General features: G+C 39.1%; 2 protein-coding genes across 16 annotated transcripts in view; one reads left to right on the top strand and one right to left on the bottom strand.

Annotated features, from left to right (window-relative positions):
- Positions 1 to 719, top strand: part of LOC5570502 — a 32004-nt gene extending 31285 nt beyond the window's left edge. For both annotated transcript variants that reach the window (XM_021840752.1, XM_001659137.2), the window contains exon 3: positions 203 to 719. In XM_021840752.1, the coding sequence (XP_021696444.1) occupies positions 203 to 426 (224 nt within the window). In that variant the 3' untranslated portion in view covers positions 427 to 719. The remainder of the gene's footprint in view (positions 1 to 202) is intronic.
- Positions 720 to 5244: 4525 nt separating this feature from the next.
- LOC5570531 (coronin-1C) overlaps positions 5245 to 21902 on the bottom strand; it is a 183801-nt gene continuing 167143 nt past the window's right edge. For 13 of the 14 annotated variants that reach the window (XM_021840739.1, XM_021840738.1, XM_021840747.1 and 10 more), the window contains 3 exons: positions 21536 to 21876; positions 21278 to 21472; positions 5245 to 7610 (listed from right to left, as the gene is read on the bottom strand). In XM_021840739.1, the coding sequence (XP_021696431.1) occupies positions 7482 to 7610; positions 21278 to 21472; positions 21536 to 21876 (665 nt within the window). In that variant the 3' untranslated portion in view covers positions 5245 to 7481. The remainder of the gene's footprint in view (positions 7611 to 21277; positions 21473 to 21535; positions 21877 to 21902) is intronic. The other variant, XM_021840740.1, reaches the window with a different exon arrangement.

The raw sequence follows: 21902 nt of genomic DNA, 5'->3' as shown, positions 1-21902 counted from the left end.
ATTATGTAATACTAGTGTAAAGTATACCTGGATTATAGAGAAAAAAAAATGTCTAATCGTGTTTCTAATAAAACACAGTTAATTTAATGTTGAGCTATCAAATACTAACGACTTTCTAAATTCTGTGTGGCATGACTCTACTAATTGTATTCTTGATTCAAATATGATGGTATAACAAAAACATATCAATATCATCCCACAGGTGGCATCGGAGCCAAGCGGTACTGTTCGTCGCGCGACCTGGGCAACTACTGCAACTACGTGCGCAATCCGGGTGACCAGATCGAGTACCGGTCTTGTATCTTCACCTGCGATACCGATGGCTGCAACGGTGCTTCCAGTCTCTCGGGCTTCCGAAAGCTCACGCTCGGTGTTGTGATGCTCGGCGCGTTGGCCATCGTGACACGGTTCGCTAGGCAGCATTGATGGTGCGTAATGATGACAGCGAACGGCCATATCATCTTTTAAAAGCTTTTGAATCCGGGTTCTGTTATTCATTTCCGACGCAATTGCATTTCGTACACATTTATCGCGTAGCAATCATTTAGTAATAAGTTAACGAACATTCCGTCTTGACTTGGTTCTTCAAACTGATTCTTAAACCTAAGCCGTCCTCATATTAGTTGCTAATATAGATTACCTCTTATACAAACAGCGAGACATTGAGTTTAGTGAGATCATAGTCAAACAATTTTGAATAAAACAGTAAAAAAAGAAAAGCATGAATTTCTTTCGATTCTACCGAAAAGATATATCACGATCAGTGTTAGTTTCATTCAGGCTTATTATATTTCGCGTTCGATATGCGATAACTAACATCGCCGCTCAGGTTTCAGAGGCCGAAGCTTTGATGGTATTCTGACTATCTGGTCAGAAGTATGTATATTACTTTACCCATTACGCGCTGTTGATTGCACTTCACATATTAGTTCATATGTCCATCTGAAAAACAGAGCAGTGTCCACCAAGTGACTAAAACTTGGGTAGACTTAGCTCATAACTAGCACTAACTACAAGACGGTCATCAGTTTAATATCGTTACAAATGTTAACTCTTCCAGTGAAAGGAATTTCATGTAGACAAATTAAAGCAATCATGTAACAACTTGGAGCAAGCATATTTTCGAATTCATGAAAAGTAGAAACAACAAAATGTCTGTAGATCTTCATGCAGTTTTGTACACAGTCCATCGCTGCTCTAATCTATCTTTTGAGCTTCCCGAAGAAACTGTTCTCGTCCATGGTTTTCCATAGCTCTATAAGGTCAGAACTGTAGTAAGTCACAATGAAATTGATAAATAGGTGGTGCGTAAGCACGATGAACAGTTGGTATTAATGATATTTTTTGGGAATTTGACGCACGAAAAATATCTGGCCCGTTGTCGAGCAGGGCCGTCGATGAAACTCGCTTGTCAACTTCCCACAAACTCGTTTGCATGTGGCGTTTAGGATAGAGATTGAAGGATGGTTTCCACATTCCAGTTTGTCATCTTTTTTTTTTGAATTCGGCTCCGATACCATTCTTGCTAGCGGCCTCGATGTTCTGGGGCGTTGTAAGAGCATCCTTAACTGATGATTGGTTTCAAGGTTCCTGATCCTCTGTACCGGTATTCTCTGCGCTATTCAGGTGTTCATCGTACTGCTTCCACTATTCGATCATTTCGCGAACGTTCGTCAAGATGCTCACATCCTTATCCCCGTATATATCAGCTCGCGGCACGAAGCCTTTTCGGGATGCGTTGAGCTTCTAATAGAACTTCCGCGTTTCTGGAAAAGCATACAGCAACTCCATCTCTTAACATTCCATCTCATCCAGGCGGCGCTTTTTGTCCCGGAATAGGCGGGTTCGCTGTTTCCACTTTAGCCATTGCAGCCCGCGCTGCATTATTTTCCTCTAAAACCATCTAGCACTCTTCGTCGAACCAATCGTTTCTGGGACTGATATTCGGATACTTTTTATTATGAAACAATTTGACTTGCTGTTTTTTCCTATTTTTTCTGAACAAACCTCATTATCTCATTAGTGCTGCTGAAAAAGCAACGAAAGAAATGTTGAAAACTAAATTGAACTTGACTCAGGACCTAGGTGAGTAATTGAGCGTGTTGGTTCGCACAAAGAGGAATATGTTTGCCAAATAGATATCACAGGTGTCTACAAAATTACGTTCTGCCCAAGTAACATTGGAAGCTGCATAACAGCTTATTCTGCTAAAATGCTGTTTATACAGCCTTTTTTAAGCTGAATAAACAAGCTGAGGACAAAAGGCCGAAATCTGAAAGGTGTGAAACCACAAGACAGAATGCCAGAATGCCACAAGGCGGAATTTCATAAGGCCGAAAACACCACAAGGCAGAAAAACCAGAAGACAGAAAGACCGGAAGGCAGAAAGAACCGAAAGCAGAAAGTACCGAAAAGCGGAGAATTAACCAGGAGAACATGATGCATTTCAAAGCGATCTGAGGGTCCAAACCCCACTTACGCCCCAACTGTAAACGGCCATAATTTGCGAATTTGGTAACCCTTAAGATCCCCTTAACACTTTTACATATCACAATCAATCAATATTGGAATCCTCCACAATCATAAGTATGTCGTGTACTTTAGGCTTTGCGGCCGATTCTGCCTTCCGGTCTTTTCTGCCTTTCAGTACTTTCACCCTTTGGTCTTTTCTGTCTTTCGGTTGCTACGAAACGCTCAGAAGCTAGCAGCATTAATGGGATAACTCCACTAAGGGTAGATGGACCCATCGGCTAATACCAAATGTGTCAGATTGGTATGGACCGATGCACGGGTTCATTATTTGACGTTTTAGCGGTGCCGTGTTATTTATGTGACCATGGAAACTAGTGAATTCGGCACCGCTCAAACGTCAAATTAGTGAACTCGTGCATTGATCCATAGTAGAAACCATGGGAAGTGAACTTCCGCACAGTGATGCCACATACACAGATTTATCTGTAATTACACAGATTTTTCCCTGTTCTTGCTTACAGCGCTTACAGATCACATATATTTTAGATGAAAAAGATTTTAAAGATTTTAGGATATTTAACGAGTTAACAATACGGTTTTGGAAGATATAAAGCGGAAATGCCATTGCTCGGTTTAGTTTTTCTTAAATACTTAAGTATTTTGAAATTTTAGAAATAATTATGCAACTTTCGCTTAATTTTTAGTAGAATAAGTTCAAATTTAATATTGATGTCACTCCAAGAACAGCTATATTACGTTTGCAAAGGTTCTTTTTTATCTAAAAAAAAAGTATTTATATTCTCTTATGCCAAAAATCGATCTCAGTTATCCTAATCAGGCTGGGGAACTGTGACCATTATTTACCACGGTTCATCGATTCTGCCAGTCAATCAAAACACAAAGCAGCAGCAGCATAAATACCATTAGACGTTGCGCTGCCAACGGTTCACACACTGCTTGACTGTTTTTGTCTCTCCTCTATGACCATTTTCGGGCAGTCATCTCGAGGTAAATGATTGAAAATATTGTTAAATAATTCAATCGCTAATATTTCGCTTGTGTTTTTAATTGTAATCTATTAGCGCTAATAGCAAGAGCGCAATCATTCCGTTGCGATACACATAAACAAGTTCAATTTCATGCTGCCTTCATCGAGCAAAAATGCAAAACGTTGAGAAGAAGAAGATTACAATTTTGAAGAGCCGTGACATTTTTTTGTTTTGAACGGTCATGGTTTGCTTTGGATTCTGATGGTCGTGTAGAAAAATGTGAATGTCGTGGTGGTAAATGTTTGCTACAGTACATTTCCCATCCCTGATCCTAACCATAGCTTGTACATGAACTAGGTAGGATTGAGCTTTTTGCAGTCTCAGTACAAAAAGGACCAACAGCGGGAAAAAAAAGGTGTTTCCACTAAAACTCGCCAAAGGCAAGAAAGAACAGAATGCACTATGTATAACGCGTAATGCGAAATAATATAGATGGTAATTGAAATTCATAACAAACATATCTATAATCCCACTCTTATTGTTCTGGTTGGAGACTGAAGAAGGGCAGCCCATTGTACCGGAGAAACACAATTCCTGCATCATTTCTACAAGTATCGCAGGTAGGCCACGCCTGGGAGGTAGGCACAGATACTACACACGAAATATAGAACAAAGTTTGTTTGAACTGCAAGATAACTCCAGCTTGCCAACAACAATCAAGGCAGGCTTGGGGAAAATCTCTAGTTTTCTTTTGTTGTGTACTTTCGATCTTTCCTGACAAACATGGGAAAAGGGCCACAGTTTTCTATGCACTAAATATTCATTTTCAATGGAAAAAGTAAAACGATGCGTTTTTCAATGCTTTATATTCAATCAGATTGAAAGGTGCTCACGTGACATTGCTTGCATTGTGTGCATGAATTGATTTTCATTCGATTTTTGTCAATTTTGATGAAATGCGAAAATGTGTTTTAATCAGTTACGCACTTTTTCCATGTTCGTCTTATGTTTGAGATCTGGGCTCACAGTGACAGTTCGTGACAGCGGAATCCCGGCTCACTATGACGTACAGAAATTTTGTATTGGTTTCTCCCTCCCAGGGCCACGCTACGTCTAAACCAACAGATTATGCAAATCGAATGTACCTCGGATTTTTTTCCACTACAGTTCAGTAATTGGGTTATATATTCAAAATCAGAAGGTTTTAAAATATTCCATCGGTGAAATTTTGATTTTTTTTTTCCACATTTTAGCTATTTTTTCATATACAGCCTATGAAAATTAATGAAAATCACGTTTTCCTACAAATTTCAGCCCATACAAAATGTATGGGAAAAATTTCACCGATAGCTTCCGATTATCAAATTATAGACCATATACTGATGTCCAGCGGGAAAAAATCCGAGGTACATTCGATTTGCATTTTCTGCTGGTTTAGACATAGCGTGTAGGCATCGTTTGCAGTGAGGTTTCAATGAGATACCCTTAACAATTGATTAGGCTAGCAATTTATGACGTGCCCAAGCAGCCAGACTCAAACGGAATTTGCAAGAAAAAGAGCCAGGATTAACGGAATCTACAAAAAAAAAAATACCCATGGAATTTTACAAGAAGATCAATAATTCTTTCTCCCAGACATAAAAAGTTTATTAAGGATCGAGGATAATCCAAGAACCTTCGAGGGTATTCACCAAAAATGTAGTCGTAATTCCAACAAGTATCTTGCAAAGAACCATTCTAGGATTTCTTTCGATTCTACCAAAGTGAGAAACCACGTTCACCGTCAGTTTCATTCAGGCTTATGATATTTCGCGTTATGTGTAGTATAATTCTGATCTACATTTTGTTTCAGATTTCAGTTTACTTTTCAAGTTTACCAAATAGGCGGTCGTATTCTGCAGGGAATAAAGGTAACACTTATTTGTGTACGCAAAGGTTATTTAAAAATATAACAAAGAATGGCCAGCGAGATGAACTGTGCGGCAAACCGATTAACGTTTTCATCCGAAATAAAGAAGAAAAAAATCTTAAAAATATTTCTAATGCCATGGAACTACGGATTCAACAGGCGAATTGCCTAATTTTAGTAATTTAGTAAAAAATATAATTTAGCCAGAAACCCAACACGAATCATGACAGAAATCATACAAGAAATTCTCAGATACGAACTTCTCTAGAAATCCTTCAAGGATCGCATCGGGAAGCCGCCAAAGATTTCCTTGACAATATATCAAGAATGTCGCCAAGTGTCTACAAATTAATTTATTTACGATCAGAACCAAAATTCATAAAGATCTCGATACAAAACTACCAAAGAACCCATTAGTAATTTACCAATGATTCCGCAAAAATATCTACAGAACTGTGAAATCCGTCAAGAACCACATCTCCACATGGTTTGTTATGGATCTCCAAGAAGGATTCCCCAATGTTCCAAGAAGTTTTCGTCTTCCTAGAATAAAAATTAGTTCAATGCTCTTCTCGCTGACCTTAAGGGGTATCGTTCATCTGATTTTGGAATACCCCTGTAGATGTCGAACAGAGCATTGGAATTAGTTAGAATCTGTGATTAACGATATTGCAGCAACAAAGCACAACACGTAGAAAGCTTAGTTCAAACATGCGTCGTCCATGCTCTGTTCGACAGCTTTGAACAGTTAAAAAAATAACAGGAGAAAAAATTAACATTTACCGGGTTAACTTCAAATTCACCCCCTTATTTGTATATGGAGACAATAAAAACAAAATATCAAACTTAATCCTACACTGAGGGGCTGAGAAAACGAATTTGTTCAATAAAACGATCAATTCTTACAACTCAACTTGCGCACATCGACCTAAAAACCATGGACAACTAAAATCACATAGCACTTTGAATCCGCAAATACATCGATTATAATACTCTCCTGGTTCCAATCTTGAAGCTGGGTTTATGTGTCATGTGAGCGTTCGATTACTAATGTTCTATTCTTTGTTCCACCCCTTTTTCTGTTGACGTGGGTTTGTATGCGTGGTAACTAGTCTTCTTGTGTGTGTTGTTTGTTCTTATTTGTCCGCATTTGCTATTTGTAACTTTTTTTCTTTTGTATGTGTGGCGATCTTCTTTCGATTCTTCTTACCCGACTTTGTCTTTGCGTTTGTTTCATTTTTATTTTACTTACAAATAGGTTTCTTAAAAATATATATACGCTTACAACGCTATCCACTAGTCTTAAGCTACATTTATATTATTATTTGACGGCTTGTTTTTTTTCTCGTTTGCTACTGCGTTTACATTACTCACTATTCTTAGTAAATCAAAAATCACATGTCTTTTGCTTTTTTTCCTCTGCGTTCCCAAATTGGTTGTTTGCTTTCCATTCACAATTGATAATATGGGTACCGGTTCCAAGCATTCCCAAATGGTATGCTGCAATTACAAGCCACATTAAGCGCACGGCAGTTGATTGAAACAAAAATTTCGCATAGTTGAATCAAAAAAGCATAGCGCACTCACTCTGTCTTAGTTTGGGAGTGTTTATGTTGGCCATGTTTTGCTATTTGTATTGGTTGTTATGTTGATTCCTCTGGTTTTAATGCGGCTGTTTAAGTGTACATTTGTTGATGATTAAGTCTTTTCAGTTACTTTTATCGGACTGTTTTCCTGTAGATGCGAAAATTTTCTTTGTAACGCTATGAAATGCTCAGTGGTACTGGAAATGCATTTTCTCTTTTCGCTCAACATAGACTGACGTTCCCATAATACGTATTATACTAAACTGTTGTAGTAAGTAGATATACAATCGTAATGAATGTCGTCTTTTTTTATCTGTAAATACGAATTACCTGCTTCGTATTGAAATGGTTGTACAAGTTTAGTGGTAGCGGATTAAGCAATTGCGGTTTTGGAGAGCGACGAAAATATGTATATAAAGTGGTAAGTGTATTGTTCAGTAATTGAGGATTAATAGTGTAAGTATTACTAAGTTGAATTGTCCGTAGCGGTTACGGACTATTTCATCTACCACGTGGTTATCGATTCTAATGCTTCTGTTGGAGCTGTAACCGTTTGACTTCCGCTTCTAGCTCCCGCACTCGTTTCTCGGAATTGTTGAGGGACTTTCGTAGACTCTTGATTTCCTCGGCCTGTTTGTTGAACGCTTTTCGGAGCTGAAATGGAATATCTTTATTAGATTACAGCAAAACGAATCATCAAATTTGTTTCAAATGATGGTCACGACCATCAAATGAACGTTTTGTGAAAAATGGAAGAAGTGTCACGATGAACATATGAATGGCACTGTGTACCCGCACGAATCAAACCAACGGACAATGGTGTCCGACTAGTTGCCACTTTGAAGGGAAGTAATTCAACAGTCAGGAACAACAAGTCGACGGAAAAAGATGAAATCAAATCGAAAGCCATCAAGTTGGAAAAGGACAATCATGTAGAATGTCTACATCGGCAACAGTTAGAATCGTGGAGATCATTCCTTGCTTAGCGCTTGAACGAGTCGGTCGACAGGATCCCGGTCTCATCGTACGGCACTTTTTGCAGAGTTCATTTAGGCCTTTTTCCCCACCGCCCGCGTGGGTTTTTGGTTTAATTAGTGAGTTAAACCAGTTTCAGTTTTGTGCAAAGTGAGTGCTTAGACGATTGCGCTTTGCGAAGGAAGCGAACTAGTGAAACTAGTATAGTTCCACCGCAATAAAATCATCGCCCATCATCAATTATCGGTGATTGATTTTTCTCCCGCACCGAGAACAACAACAAGGCAGAAGGCCGACCCGGTTGGTCTACTACCTACGGCGCGTGGACGTTCTCCTGCTGTAGAACGGATAAGTATACATTATCTATTGAATTGCTTTCGCATCTCCGAACAACAGTGTTGAGTTCAAGGTTGTTTTTCGCTTCTCCTCTGTCTCTCTCCCGGTGAAATTTTGCCCGTATAGGGGAGTTGGGTACAAAATAGCCCACTGATTGGTTAATTTTTTTTTCCTTTTTTTTTGTGAATTTGATTTACCCATTTAGGGGAGGTGTGTACAAAATAGTCCACTGATTAATAATTTTTTTTTACACATATTTTTTTTGTTTTTGTTTTTTTTTTATTATTATTTTTTTTTCTCCATTTGGTTGCGGTTAAGCTTTTTTCCGCATGGATGAATCGGATGGAGGCGATACGCCTCCTAGAGATCTCGTTGCTCGAACGCGGTTCTATCAACCGTCTTCGGCTGGGCCTTGGGTTGTCTATTTCCGGCGCAAAAAGAAGATTTTGAACGTGCTCTCGATTTCTCGGGAGCTGACGCGTAAATATCCTGGGACCGTTATTCACCAAGTGAAAGAATCCAAGCTGCGTGTAACTGCACCTAGTTACAAAGCAGCGAATGAAATTGCTCAGCATGAGGCTTTTACTGTGGAATATTGCGTCTATGTGCCGGCACGAGAAGTCGAGGTGGAAGGGAAAATTATCGACGCGAGTCTAACATGCGAAGACATTAAGACTGGCAAAGGCGTCTTTGAGAACCGGTCCATTCCTGATGTGGCTATACTGGATTGTAAACAGTTACAATCAGTTTCCATGGAAGGAAATAAGAAAGTGTTTTCGCCGTCAGCCTCGTTTCGAGTGACTTTCCCCGGTTCCGTCCTCCCGAAATTTGTTTGTATTAACAGTGCTTTTTACCCAGTGCGTCTTTACGTGCCGAAGGTATTCAATTGTACCAACTGCAAGCAGCTTGGCCACAGTGCTAGCTATTGCGACAACAAGCCCCGTTGTGGTAAATGCAACCAAGCTCACTTGGAAGATGCTTGCACACAGGAAGCCGAAAAATGTAGCTACTGTCGCGAGGAACTTCATGACCTGCAGAAATGCCCGGCTTATAAAAAACGCATTCGAAATGAGAGTCGCTCAATTGTGAAGCGCTCCAAGAAGACATACGCGGAAATGGTAAAATCTTTAAATCCGTCCGCAAAAGAGTCTTCATCAGCCATCCCAGTTGGTAACTCTTTTCAAGAGTTGTCTTCCGATGAAGCGAACGACGACGAAACCGATGGGGGAGATTCTTCGGAGGTACACGCACCCGGTAAACGAAAGTCTCAATCTTCTCCGGGACTGCGCCGAAAGGTAATGAAATCTTCCCTTAAAAGTTTGCCTAATTCAAAAGGAGGTGGGGCAAATTTGAAATTGCCGAAGAAACAGGTCTTTGATGCTTCCGTGCCGTGTTGCAGCAAAGATCTGCCGCCCCCGCCTCCACCGATTAAATATACTTCAAAAAGAAGCTCTAGACAAGATAGCAAGAAAAAAGCTACTGAAGTCCCTCGCTCTTCCTCGAAAACCCCCCGGGCCAAGCGAGGACTGATAACTTTTACGGCCCTTGTGGATCGCATATGTGATGCCCTCGGAGTTTCAGACTCATTCAGAGGCATACTCGACCTTTTTCTCCCCGCAATAGAAGAGTATCTCAGGGAATTGACTATTTCGTGGCCCCTCCTTGCTTCGATCATATCTTTCGATGGATAATTCATCGAGTGAGGTACAAGATATGATCACTGTGCTACAGTGGAACTGTCATAGTCTAAAACCTAAATTAGACACATTTAAGTTTTTGCTTCACAATTCCGATTGTGATATATTTGCACTCTGTGAAACATGGCTTTCTTCTGAAGATGATCTTAACTTCTACGACTTTAACATTATACGCCAGGATCGAGATGATAATTACGGGGGTGTGCTTTTAGGGATCAAAAAGTGCCACTCATTCTACAGAATCCCCATCCCGACTCATCCAGGCATAGAAATCGTTGCTTGCCAAATAAGCGTAAAGGGTAAAGACATTTGCGTAGCTTCTGTTTATATTCCTCCAAGAGTTTCAATAAACCGCCGTCATCTCTGGAACGTAGTCTCCATGCTCTCATCTCCAGTTTTAATACTGGGTGATATGAACTCACATGGTACTGGATGGGGCGAATCTTATGACGATTATAGAGCGGCTATTTTCTATGACTTATGCGACGATTTCAACTTGAACATTTTGAACACAGGTGAAGTGACACGTATTTCATCCGACGGCAAAGAAAGCCGTCTTGACCTGTCTTTGGGATCAAGTTCACTACACGTAAAAAAATCCGTTCTGATATTCGTGAACAAAATATCATACGAAACAGAACGCACACCTTATGCAGATTCGTGATTTAGATCCTGTCATCGTGATTCAACACATTTGATTTTCATGAACTGTTTTCGCTATTTCGGGAACAAACTTCTTGTCTGTATTCTGGCATCCTTGTTTCGTAACGCTCCCAACACCATGATTTCAAAATCACGATACCGTAAATCCAAAAATTAATATTTGTGATTTGGTTCCTGGCAGCGCGAACTCTGTTCACGCGCGCTGTCAAACATAATAACGCATGCGCAAAACCTAGTAGTCAACAAAACAAACCCGAGTGCAAAACTGCAGTTCATTTTTTGGCAGAAACTTTCTTTTTTTCAGCTAAATGTTTAGATTCGGCTGGAATATTATTTAAATATGACTTATCCAGACGTTGTTCCTGCTAAAAAAGAAGCCTGCTGCTAAAATGGAACGATTTCGTAGCTGATACGTTTCATTTCGAGTGCGTTGCTGCCTGTTCAATGGGACAAACGACGTACATTTTTTGATGCTACCCCTTCAAATTATGCAGTTTTCTGGGCTGTTAAAAGTTAGACAACCTGTTCATTTACAAATATTGTGCCATAATGGTAAATTTTGTGCTAATTTGAAGAAAATGTCCGAAAATAATCTTCCATAAAATGGGCAGTGGAAGGGAAATCAAAATTGGTCATTAAAATCACGGATCGCAGAACGCCGAACGCGATCCAGAACAATGTTCTGGTTCTTGTGAACGAAGTTCTTGTTTGTCAGAACAAATATCACGTTTCTATGATTTCTTTAGGCGGTATGTGATAAGATCAGCAGGCGTTACGGATGATTTGTGGAACTTTGTTCCCGAATCTGTGATTTATGTCCATGGTGTATTTTCGTAAACCGAAAATAACCTTGTTCCTGGATTCGTGACTGATAGTGCCTATTTTTTGAGAACGGTTTTATTTGCGTGTATCATTCGATTGCATGTGGAAGGTGATCGATGACCCCCATGGTAGTGATCACTTGCCCATAATAACTTCTATCAGAAATAGTTTTGAAAGGTCAGAACAGTCAATTCAGGTTCCTTTTGACCTCACTAGGAATATCGATTGGCAAAAATTTGCATCAGCGGTAACCTTTGGTATCGAATCATTCAACACTCTCCCACCGTTGGATGAGTATCGATTCCTAACAGAATTGATTTATAAAAGTGCATTAGAATCCCAAAAGCAACGAGTTCCAAGTGCATCCTTCAAAAGACGACCAGCCACACCTGGTTGGGATGATGAATGCACTCAGTTGTATCGAGAAAAATCTGATGCCTTTAAAGCTTTTCGTAGATATGGTACCTCAGAACTTTATTTAGAGTACTCGAAGCTCGAAAAAAGACTGAAGAATCTTATTAAAGCGAAGAAGCGTAGCTATTGGCGACGTTTCATCGATGGCCTCTCACGAGAAACTTCAATGACGACGCTTTGGAGAGTGGCTCGCAACTTGCGAAACCGCTCATCCTCAAATGAGAGTGACGAATACTCCAATCGTTGGATATTCAACTTCGCAAAAAAGGTCTGTCCAGACTCAGTTCCAGCTCAACCGCCATTCTGGGAAACCCAGAGAGACGATGCGTTGGACAGACCATTCACTATGCTGGAATTTTCTATGGCTCTTCTTTCATCAAACAATTCCTCTCCGGGACGCGATATGATTAAGTTCAATCTTCTTAAAAATCTCCCTGATATCGCTAAAAGACGGTTGCTTGACCTGTTCAACTTATTCATGGAGCACAACATTGTTCCACCTGAATGGAGACAGGTCAAAGTAATAGCTATTCAAAAGCCTGGGAAACCAGCGTCTGATCATAATTCGTACCGCCCGATCGCTATGTTATCATGTTTAAGGAAATTGTTAGAAAAAATGATCCTATCCCGACTCGATCACTGGGTCGAATCAAACAACATGCTTTCCAGTACACAATTTGGCTTTCGCAAGGGCAAAGGAACAAACGATTGTCTAGCGTTGCTTTCATCAGATATTCAACTAGCCTTTGCGGACAAGGAGCAATTGGCTTCGGTTTTCTTGGATATTAAGGGCGCTTTTGATTCAGTTTCCATAGAAATATTGTCAGAAAGCCTGCACAATAGTGGATTACCTGGAATGTTGAATAATTTCTTGTACAATTTGTTGTCAGAAAAACACATGAGCTTCACTCTCGGTCAACTGACAACTTCCAGAATTAGCTATATGGGTCTTCCCCAAGGCTCATGTCTAAGTCCCTTGCTTTATAATTTTTATGTTAAAGATATTGACAACTGTTTGGAAGAACCATGCACGCTTAGACAACTTGCAGATGATGCTGTGGTCTCTATGAAGGGTCCACGAGCGGAAATCCTGCAAAGACCATTGCAAAATTCCCTTGATAATCTATCCACTTGGGCTAGAAATTTAGGGATCGAGTTTGCTCCGCAAAAAACTCAACTGATTGTATTTTCAAGGAAGCGGAATCCTGCCCAACTAAAGCTTAAGCTTTTGGGAACAGACATCGACCAGTCTTTGACTTCAAAATACCTTGGGGTCTGGTTTGATTCAAAAGGCACTTGGCGAACTCATATTAGGTATTTAACGGAAAAATGCCAACAAAGGATCAATTTTCTACGAACAATTACCGGAACATGGTGGGGTGCTCACCCGGAAGACCTCATAAAACTCTATAAAACAACCATTCTCTCTGTTCTAGAGTATGGCTCTTTCTGTTTTCTCTCAGCAGCAAACTGCCACCTGATTAAATTGGAACGAATTCAATATCGTTGTTTGCGTATCGCCTTAGGGTGTATGCACTCGACACATAATGCGAGCCTAGAGGTTCTGGCAGGGGTTTTACCGCTACAAAACCGATTCTGGGAGCTCTCGCTAAGAATACTTATTAAGTGTGGAGTGAGCAACACACTCGTCATCGAAAACTTCGAAGAATTGCTCAAACTGAACACTCAGTCAAAATTCATGAGAGTTTATCTCTACTACATGTCATCTGACATTAGCCTTCCATGTTATAACCCTCCACGTGTACGCTTCACCAATGACAGTTCCTCTGTTGAATATGATCTGTCCATGAAACAAGCTATTCATAGAATTCCAGATCAACTTCGATGTATAACTATTCCACGTATTTTCAACGCAAAGTTCCAGAATGTCGTTTCCTACAGGAGATATTTCACTGACGGGTCACGTATAAATGGATCCACTGGCTTCGGTGTCTTCAATGAAAACTCTTCCGCCTTCCGAAAACTTCAGGAACCTTGCACGGTTTATGTTGCTGAGCTGGCAGCAATCAACTTCGCTTTGGGGATGATCTCTAACATGCCCGCAGACCACTTCTTCATCTTCTCGGATAGTCTCAGTTCTATTGAGGCACTCCGATCGATGAAACCTGTAAAGCATGCATCTTACTTTCTTACAAAAATAAGAGAGCAGATGTGTGCACTGGTCGAAAGATCATATAAGATTACCTTTGTATGGGTCCCCTCACATTGCTTAATTTATGGCAATGAGAAGGCGGACTCTCTCGCAAAGGTGGGCGCTGAGGAAGGTGAGATATATGATAGAAGAATTTCACACGATGAATTGTTTCATTTAGTACGTCAAAGTTCTCTTCACGGTTGGCAAAGCGACTGGCTAAATGACCAACTGGGACGGTGGTTACATTCCATAATCCCTAGAGTTTCCTTGCGAGCGTGGTGGAAAGGTTGGGATGTAAGTCGAGATTTCATTCGCGTGATGTCAAGACTTATGTCCAACCATTACTCGCTAGACGCACATTTGCACAGGATCAACCTCGCGCTGAGCAATATATGTAATAGGTGTGGTTCCGGTTATGATGACATCGATCACGTAGTTTGGCAGTGCCCGGATATGGACGCCTCCAGAGCACAACTTATGGATACCCTTGCGGCCCGAGGTAGACAACCCTATGTTTCAGTTAGAGATGTGTTGGGCTCCCGCGATCTCGTCTACATGTTGTCGATTTACGATTATCTTCGCTTGTGTTGTATAAAAGTTTAATTCTCTTGTGTTCTCTTCCCCAGTTTTTTTTTTCTCTGTGTTTTGTCCCATTTGTGTTGGATTGATGTTCCTGGCCATCCGGCAATCGAAAACCTACATGAAGTTGGTATACGCCATGATACGACAAACGAGCAACCATGAAATACCACCCGGATGAGCTGCAAAGAACCCTGTTACCCAATCCCAACCTAGCCCATCCTAAAAATATTTGTGACCACTAACCTCGAGTTGCCACGAGTACCCTGGCTCCAACCCGGACTAAACTTGGTACTTAAGAAGTTAAACAATTGTAAAAAAGTACAAAAATGAATCTCGGCTCCGTAAAGCGTTAAACGCGACAGAGCCTTAAATAAATGAATTGGTAAAAAAAAAGAATCGTGGAGGCAAAACAGCTACCGTAGGTGTGAAAGCTGTACCATGTACATAAGAGACGATGAACTGGAGAACTATCGTGAAAACGCCATTCTAATGCCGTTGATTGAGATTCTTCTGAAAATGTTTTGGAAGAAGAACTTTTGAACGGATTATCGAAGGAATTATAAAAACCATTCCTGCGATGTATTTCTGCAACTATCTTAAATACAGTAATTCTAGGCGAAATACATAAAGAAAAATCTGAATGATTTTTTGTGAAATGCTAAGAAAAATTTCTGAAGATATCACTAAAAACATTTCAGAAAAAGTGGTATCATCAAAAACAAGTTTTTTTTAATGATTTTCTCAAGGAATTCAGGTGACAACTAATATTCATAGAGTGATTTACGATAGAAATTATACCTGGAGTAAACACAGCAGTTTTCTCAAGAATTCTCAAAATATGAGACCAATCACTGGAAGAAATTGATGGAATAATATCTAAAATAGTTTCTGATGAAATTTTCAGCAAGAATTGTTCCAGGGAGCCTTGTAGAAAGCCCTGGTATAACTTTATAGACATTTTTCCACGAGTTTCTCTGGAACCCCTCAAAGTTTTGTGTGGAAGGCCTCAAGGGTTTTTACGGCAATTTTCTTAGTGATTTCTCCAGCGATTTCTCAAAGAATGTTGAATTTTTTTTTTGCAGAAAATTCTAGCGAAATTTCTCCAGAAATTTTCGAAAATATTTGACCGAAAAATTTAAAGCATTTTCATGGGCATCATTTAGGGATTTCTCCTAAAGATTCATGAAGAAATTTTTCCAGTTGTTACTCCACGGATTTCCTCAGAAAATCTCTTAGCGGTTTCAGGTAACAAATCTGAAAAGGTTCCATTATTTTCCAAAAATTACTTTAGAAACATCTGTAAGGATTTTTTAGAGTATTGTCAAGAGAAATATTTAGAAATTTTCCAAGGGATTTTACCGGAAATCCCTCGATTATAATGTATATAAAAGCTATGATCATCCACTTATTGTCCAGAAATATCTCCAGGAATTATGAAAAACTCTTCGGGCGATTCCACAAAGTGATTTTACCTCCTGCTTATTTTTAATTCTGAGATACTCTAGTACATAGATGACCCAATTTTGTCAGCCACTTTTTAAAAACGTTTTTCAGCGCTTCTTCAACAAGAAAACAAGTAAGTAATTCTTCCTCCACTATGTTATGCATATTCATAATAACTGTAACTGAGTTGAACAATATTTAGAGAAAATTTGATAATAAAACCGTGAGATCAAAAAGTTCTCCGCAAAAAGGGGCTGACAAAATCAGGTCAAAACAATAGCTCTTTCCACGGATATATAGAGTAATTCCTTCAATGTCTTTTCAGCGATTCAGAAATAATACTGCATAGATAGATTCATCCAGTAATTTCTCCTATATCTATTACAAGGTTTTCACGAGCGATTCTACCAGTTTTTTTTTCAAGGAATGTAATAGGGCAAATGTACCATTAGTGGGAAAACTGCTAAAACATGGTACTAACATCATGAAATATGTGATTTTAACATATCAGTCGATAGATTTCGAATCCTTCTATCATTAAAGTGTATAAAAATCACGATTTATTTGATATTTCCCTGCAAAAAGCCTTGCACCAATAATAGGAACACTGTTTCTTTAGTGGAGGTATGTTTTAAGAATGGTTCCTTTACTGGCGCAAACCATTGATTTCTTATGGGACCCTCCACTATGGGTACTGATGCACCAATATAGGTGCAAAGGAGCAACCTTTTTAAACAACATAATTGTTTTAAACGGTTTTACGATTGAATTAAAAAAAAAAATCGATTGCTTGTATCATTTTCGCATCGTACACCATATAAAAATATCACATAGCCATTTATTTATGAGAAACATGTCCAAACACACTACCTCCACTAAAGGAGCGTTTGCCCTATTGCTAGAAATTTTTCATTATGTTATCCAAAGATTCTTACAATAGTTTTTCCCCGATTCCCAGGGATTTCATTAGAATATTTTCTAAAGATTCATACACGAAATAAGATTATCATTAATAATTAGAATACGAAATTCTTCAACGCATTCCTTCAGAAGTGTCATACGAATTTATATGGGGGTTCTACAGGCATTGCTCCAGAATTCATTAAAGGCAAACACTAACAGTGTTTTTTAGTGATTTTTGGAGTAACTCTTGCAGTGATTTCCCCATACTTCTTTCTTATTTCGTTTAATAAGTACATCAGAGAGTATTCAAAAACTTTCTCAAGAAAAATCTCCACATTTCCTGGATATGTATGTGTTCTCCAGGAAAACATCGGGAGAGAAGTATCCACTGAACATTTCGAGAATGTATCAAGGGATTCATCAAGGGATTCCACAAGAAAGTTATTTCTGCAGATACTTCTAGAGGGATTTTTCCGACATTGTGTCCAGAGATAACACGATGTATAGATTTCTCTAACAGATAAGTCTTCATGATTTTTTCTGGAAATCAAACATTTGCACAGAAAACCCCTCTCAAAATTCTTTCAAGGATATTTTCGGGAATACTCCCTCCGTTTTGAACCGTAGCTCTGCTATCTTCAATGATTGTACAGAAGATCTTCCAAAGATATGTTCATAAAAATCCTCGAGATTTATCCAGAAATTTATCCGGAGTACTCACAATAAATTTCTTCCTACAGGAATTCCTCTAGAGATTCCAATGGTTTTTCCGGGAGTTCAAGATTTCATTAAAGGATTCCACCAGGAAATCTTACAAGAAGCCTATCAATGATTGTCCAGACATTTATCATGAGCTTCCTATAGCATATTTTAAGGATTACTTGCAATATTTTTTTTCCAGTGTACTTCTTCATAATTACCTCAATGATTAATGTAGGAAACCTTGAAATTTTAATAGAAAACCTCCAAAAAAAATTCAGAAGAATTTTTCCATGGTTTTCCGGATATTGTCCATTGTTTAATTATAAATTTAAAATAGTTCCAATAAAATTACTGCAGGTCGTCCAGAGATATCTACAGAAATGCATTCAAAATCATGTAATTGGTCCAGTGATTTCAAACAAAGTTTCTCCCTATAAGGGATCTTCTTGAGACATATGAGTGCTTTGCGAAGGCCCAAGCTGTCCGATTCGTTTTTCGCGCGCTCGAAGTATATTTTTTGGTGGCATCGTTCGCTTGGGTAGTGCTTCGACTAGACAACTTGGGCCTTGTTGTTCGATTCATTTTTCGCGCGCTCGGAGTGATTATTTTCAGTTCGCGCGCTATATTCCTGCATGATTGTGACTGTTCAGTCGAGGATGAATTACCAACTATTTGTTGAAGAATGTGTTTGTTGAACAATGATGATTCCACACTTTATGTGTTGACATAAGCGCTTATTCATGTTTAATAAAATTTCGAGATTCAAACCTTTGAATAGTTCGATGTTTGAGATGTCGACGCATTAATAGATAACATTTTAAACAGAGGTTACATGAATCGCATCACTTGCCAAGGTGAATCCTGATCATGTAGCTTTTAAGCCCTCTCACTAACAAAACTCTTTCCAGTGACAACCATGAAGATGCAGAAGTATACTCGGTCATTAGTAACAATGGATGTCACATCAACATAATTCTTGAAATATTCCTTGCGTGAATTCCTAGATGTACATAAAGAGAGGAATTTTGTAGAAGTCTCTGGAGTAATTTCTTGAGATACATTTGGGGCAGTTTCTTGTTGAAATCTTGTAAAAATCCCGAACGACAATCTTAGTGAAGTTCTTAAAATATTGCTAGATAAGTTTTAAAAGAAGGCCTTGGAGCAAAATCTTGGGGAAAATGCCTAGAATATCTGGCGTAATTACTGGATGAATTTTTTGTAGGACTTAGAGGATTTATTTCAAAAGCAACCCTGAAATAAGTTTTCAGTGATATCTAAAAAAAATGAATCCAAACATATAACACAAATTTTCACTATTTCTTGCATAAATAAAAATCGAGATATTTGTAGAAGATGCAGAAGGTCGAAGGTTCAATCCCAGACCCGTCCCTTCCCTCGTACTTTGTACTTGTATATTTCACTTGCTTCTGTCTTTCACTCTTAACATATCATAGTTGATATATCACAGTAAACAGCATTCGCTAGAACCCATACATAAGCAGTCTGCTAACCAAACAGCAAGCCTCTCTCGTAATAGTAGTTTACACAGAAAGTTGCAGAATTACGATTTTTACAGCACGAGTTGTACATTTATCCAACGAGGTTTGCCGCGTTGGATAATTACTACAAGTGCCTAAAAATCGTCTTCCGCAACGAGGTGCGTACAACATTTTTTGCAATTTCGTCGAACACCACTTGAGGGTACCAGAAATCACATCTCATTACCAGCACTATCATTTTGCAATTTCTGAAAATAGTTGAGTAATGAAAAAGCTTTCTGTAATAGTCATAACGCAACTGATTTCAGTTAGGTATTGACAATTACCACTCTGTAAAATTCAGAGCAGGAAAATAGGCCGTTTATGACAAGTTGTCGTGATGGAAAACAGCCTATTACGATGAGAAATTGCAAAAAAATATACCAGCCCTACACCTTCCCGCATGAACTGGCGTAGACGCAGTGGTATATACGGTCTACTGTGGGAGCTAGTTTAATGCATCATCAATTCCTCCCCCCCCTTTCCTCTCATTCTGACGTGGTAGACGCCATTATCGCCTAAAAATAGAAGGTTATCAGCACTTATACACTGAGGGTGTCTGTTAGTCGCTTAAGCTCGCTGACACACTATCATTGTGATCAAGAAACAGAGGCGAATATTTTCCATTTTCTGTGCTATGTTTACAATCAAAGGGGTGTTTGATATACCAATAGACTATAATTAAGTTGTTTAAGGTTGCATTACCAGAAAATATGAAAGTTATTATCAATTTTACATACAGAGGTATCGAGGTTATTATCAATTTTATGCAAAACATAAATCATCCGAATGGCTCGATACTGTTGTAGTCTGTGAGAGTTGCTGCTCTTGAACGCTCTTTCGCTACGTGTCACACGAGAGAGTGATTAATAACATGCATGGGGCTCTCCGATTACGATGTGTCACGAACTGTCATGGTTCACGAGCTGTTACATTCTCAGAATATAGTTCGATCGGCTTATTCGAATCAAAATCCAAACACTGGTGTCATTCAAAAATTATGTCCGTCATTTGGGGAAGTGGGTGTTCCTCTATACTTTATCGCCTTTAAGAGTTCCTGCTGGAATTCTCCAGGATCTCATCCATAATTCCTGAAATATTCCCTGAATAAACAAGATGTATTTGGGAAAATTTTGGAGAAATCTCTGAAGTATTTCTTGATATAGCATTTTCTGGTTGAATTCTTGGAAAAATCTTGTATGAAAATTAAGATAGAATTTTTAGAAAATCCGTGTAAAAATTGATAGTGAAATTTTTGAAGGAATAAAGGGAGCAATTTAAAAAGAAATCCAAACAAAATTCTTTAGAAAAAAATACCTGTTTGGATTATATGATATTTTTTTAAGTGTATCCTTAATTGAAAATCGAACATATACTGCAGAAAAGCAAAAACAAAAAAACGAGGTTCTCGTGGAGGATTTTGATGAACTTCTGAAAAATCACCATGGCATTGGGAAAAGTTCTTCAAGCATTCCTACACAAATTCTGAGAAAAAAAGGCCGGACTGAAAAAAATATTAGTAGGAATCCAAATGGTTTATCTTTGTCAATTTAGCTGAGAAATCCTTTCGATCTTTCTAGAGGAACACTCGTAAGCATTCTAATGAAGATCATAAACAATAATAGGATCCCCCTATACACCGGACACTTAAGGCACTAAATTCATAATTCAAAAAAAAAACACAATCTCTCGACTTTGTTCGGTATCGGATGCTGTCCGGTACTAGGGGATCTCCCCCAGTATGAACAACTCTGTATGATAACTCTGCGAGTAGAAGAGCCACTCAAAAAAATCCTGAATGAATTCTTAATGGAATTCTAGGGGAAAATGTCATGAGAAGTTTCTGGAGGATTTCTTGATAATCCCTACAGAAGAGATTAGTATAAGTTGATTTTCTAATGAAACTCTTAAAGATATTTCCAGAGTTATTTCTGATGACACTTCTCACAACTCTTGGATATTTTGGATCAACGCCTGGATATCCCAGAAAGATTAAAAAAAGCTTTAAAAAGGAAATTACCTAACCATTAATATTTAGAGAAACATTACGAGAACATTTGAGAGCATACTCCTATAGTTCAAATATCCTACCTCATTCTCCGAGTTCAACAGGTTGATGTTCTCCAGGGAACTGTTCCGCGAGCTGTTCCTCGAGTTGCTCAGCAGGTTGTTCTGCAGGTTGGCAATGTCCTTGTGGTTGGCCGTCTGATGCTGCCCGAAGATTGCCTGCAGCTGGTGAAACTTTGTACTCTGGTTCGTTGAGGTCTTCTGACTCTTTTCGATAATCTGTAACGATATTGGGAAGACTCAAACAGATCAAAGACCATCGGGACATTGGTACGGTATTACGTTAGTTACCGCTTGGGGCCTGTAGTCCGGTATCGTGGGCTGGGACAGGAAAGCAAACTTCTTCGTGTTGTTGTCGAACTTCCGGTTATCGATTTCGTTCTCTTTGTTATTTTTGCCACCGTTGGTAAGGGATGTTACGCTGTTACCGTTGGTGTAGTTACTGCCGTTGAGTGCCGTGCCATTGGTGCCATTGCTATGGCTATGGTTATTGCTATTTCCGTTGTGATTGCCGTGGTGGTTGTTGAGGACATTGTGCTTGCTGCTGGTGTGATGGATGGTGGCATATTTGCTTTCACTGTTGCGGGTTTTCTGATTGGCATTTGCGTCCAGAATGGATTCGCCTAAAAATAGAAGGTTGAACACATAT

The sequence above is a fragment of the Aedes aegypti genome, chromosome 2 (genome assembly GCF_002204515.2).
Source record: "Aedes aegypti strain LVP_AGWG chromosome 2, AaegL5.0 Primary Assembly, whole genome shotgun sequence".
NCBI lineage: Eukaryota > Metazoa > Arthropoda > Insecta > Diptera > Culicidae > Aedes > Aedes aegypti.
Note: the sequence above shows the minus strand (reverse complement) of the source record. Positions and strands in the feature narration are given on the sequence as shown.